The sequence below is a fragment of the Palaemon carinicauda genome, chromosome 32 (genome assembly GCF_036898095.1).
Source record: "Palaemon carinicauda isolate YSFRI2023 chromosome 32, ASM3689809v2, whole genome shotgun sequence".
Classification (NCBI taxonomy): domain Eukaryota; kingdom Metazoa; phylum Arthropoda; class Malacostraca; order Decapoda; family Palaemonidae; genus Palaemon; species Palaemon carinicauda.
The window spans coordinates 25,051,327-25,052,348 of NC_090756.1; the positions used below are offsets into that span (position 1 = coordinate 25,051,327).

The 1,022-nt window shown below is 36.2% G+C and overlaps 1 protein-coding gene across 1 annotated transcript; it reads left to right on the forward strand.

Moving 5' to 3' along the window:
• The first annotated feature begins 422 nt into the window (after window positions 1–422).
• LOC137625538 (protein FAM200A-like) lies at window positions 423–803 on the forward strand. The gene has a single exon (XM_068356448.1). It carries the CDS (start codon window positions 423–425, stop codon window positions 801–803), a length of 381 nt encoding a protein of 126 aa, XP_068212549.1.
• Window positions 804–1,022: the final 219 nt, after the last annotated feature.

Sequence of the window (1,022 nt, forward strand, 5' to 3'; positions counted from 1 at the left end):
TCAGTGGTTCCCAAATAGAGGTATATTACCCCACAGGGGGTAATTTTGCATTTCATGGGGGTAATAACAGTTTTCATTTTGATATCTTTAATATCAAGTTATATTAAGGATCAAATAATTTCCGAGGTAGAAAAAAAGTGGTATCTTCGCCATTCAACTGGATGAAACAAATGATGTTGCGAATAATGCACAATTAATGTTATAAATCCGGTACAAAGGAGAAAGGGAGATTGAAGAAGATCTACTTATGTGCAGACAGTGCAGTCCACTTCAAACGACTACAAAGGGTGTGGATGTATTCAGAAAAGATGATGTACTTTTGATAAACCAGATATGCATCTAGATTGGAAAAAACTTCATTGGAGTAACAACAGATGGTGCGCCATCTATGTCATGTGTTAACTTAGGATTTTTTGGCGTATATGAAAAAGGAAAATCCTTCTGATCTTGCAGCACACTGTATTATCCATAGTCAAGAACTGGCAGTAAAGTCTGAGCGACCTGTTTTGGAGGAGGTGATGTGTAATGTCATGGAAATAGTTAGTTACATCAAGTCAAGCGCTTCAAACTCAAGACTGTTTATTTCTTTGTGTGGGGACATTGATTCTGAACATCGCTCTGTTGTATGCTCCAACCAGATGGCTTTCCGTGGAAATGTTCTCGAACGAGTATTTCAGCTGAAAACTGAGATTGAAATGTTTTTGGATAATGAGGGGCACATTTCAGCAAGGAAACAGATATCTAAAATATATTTCCATTCTGTGCTATTTAGTAGACATATTTTTGCACATATAATGCGGTAAGGACCAGAAAAAAAATGTTATCTTATTAAATGAATAAGTACAAGCATTTCGTAGCAAAATGGATATTTGGCACTCAAAATTGAAAACTTACAGAATAGGTGCATTTTCTAAGTTAGGAGAGTTTTTGGAAGATACAGAATCTATATACTTGAGTGATATGGAGCGGATAATGAGTGCGCATTTAAATAGCCTGCGTCTGAGGATGGAAGAATATTTCCA

Coding starts and splice junctions, on each gene's coding strand:
- LOC137625538 (XM_068356448.1), top strand. CDS start 423: ATGAAAAAGGAAAATCCTTCTGATCTTGCAGCACACTGTATTATCCAT.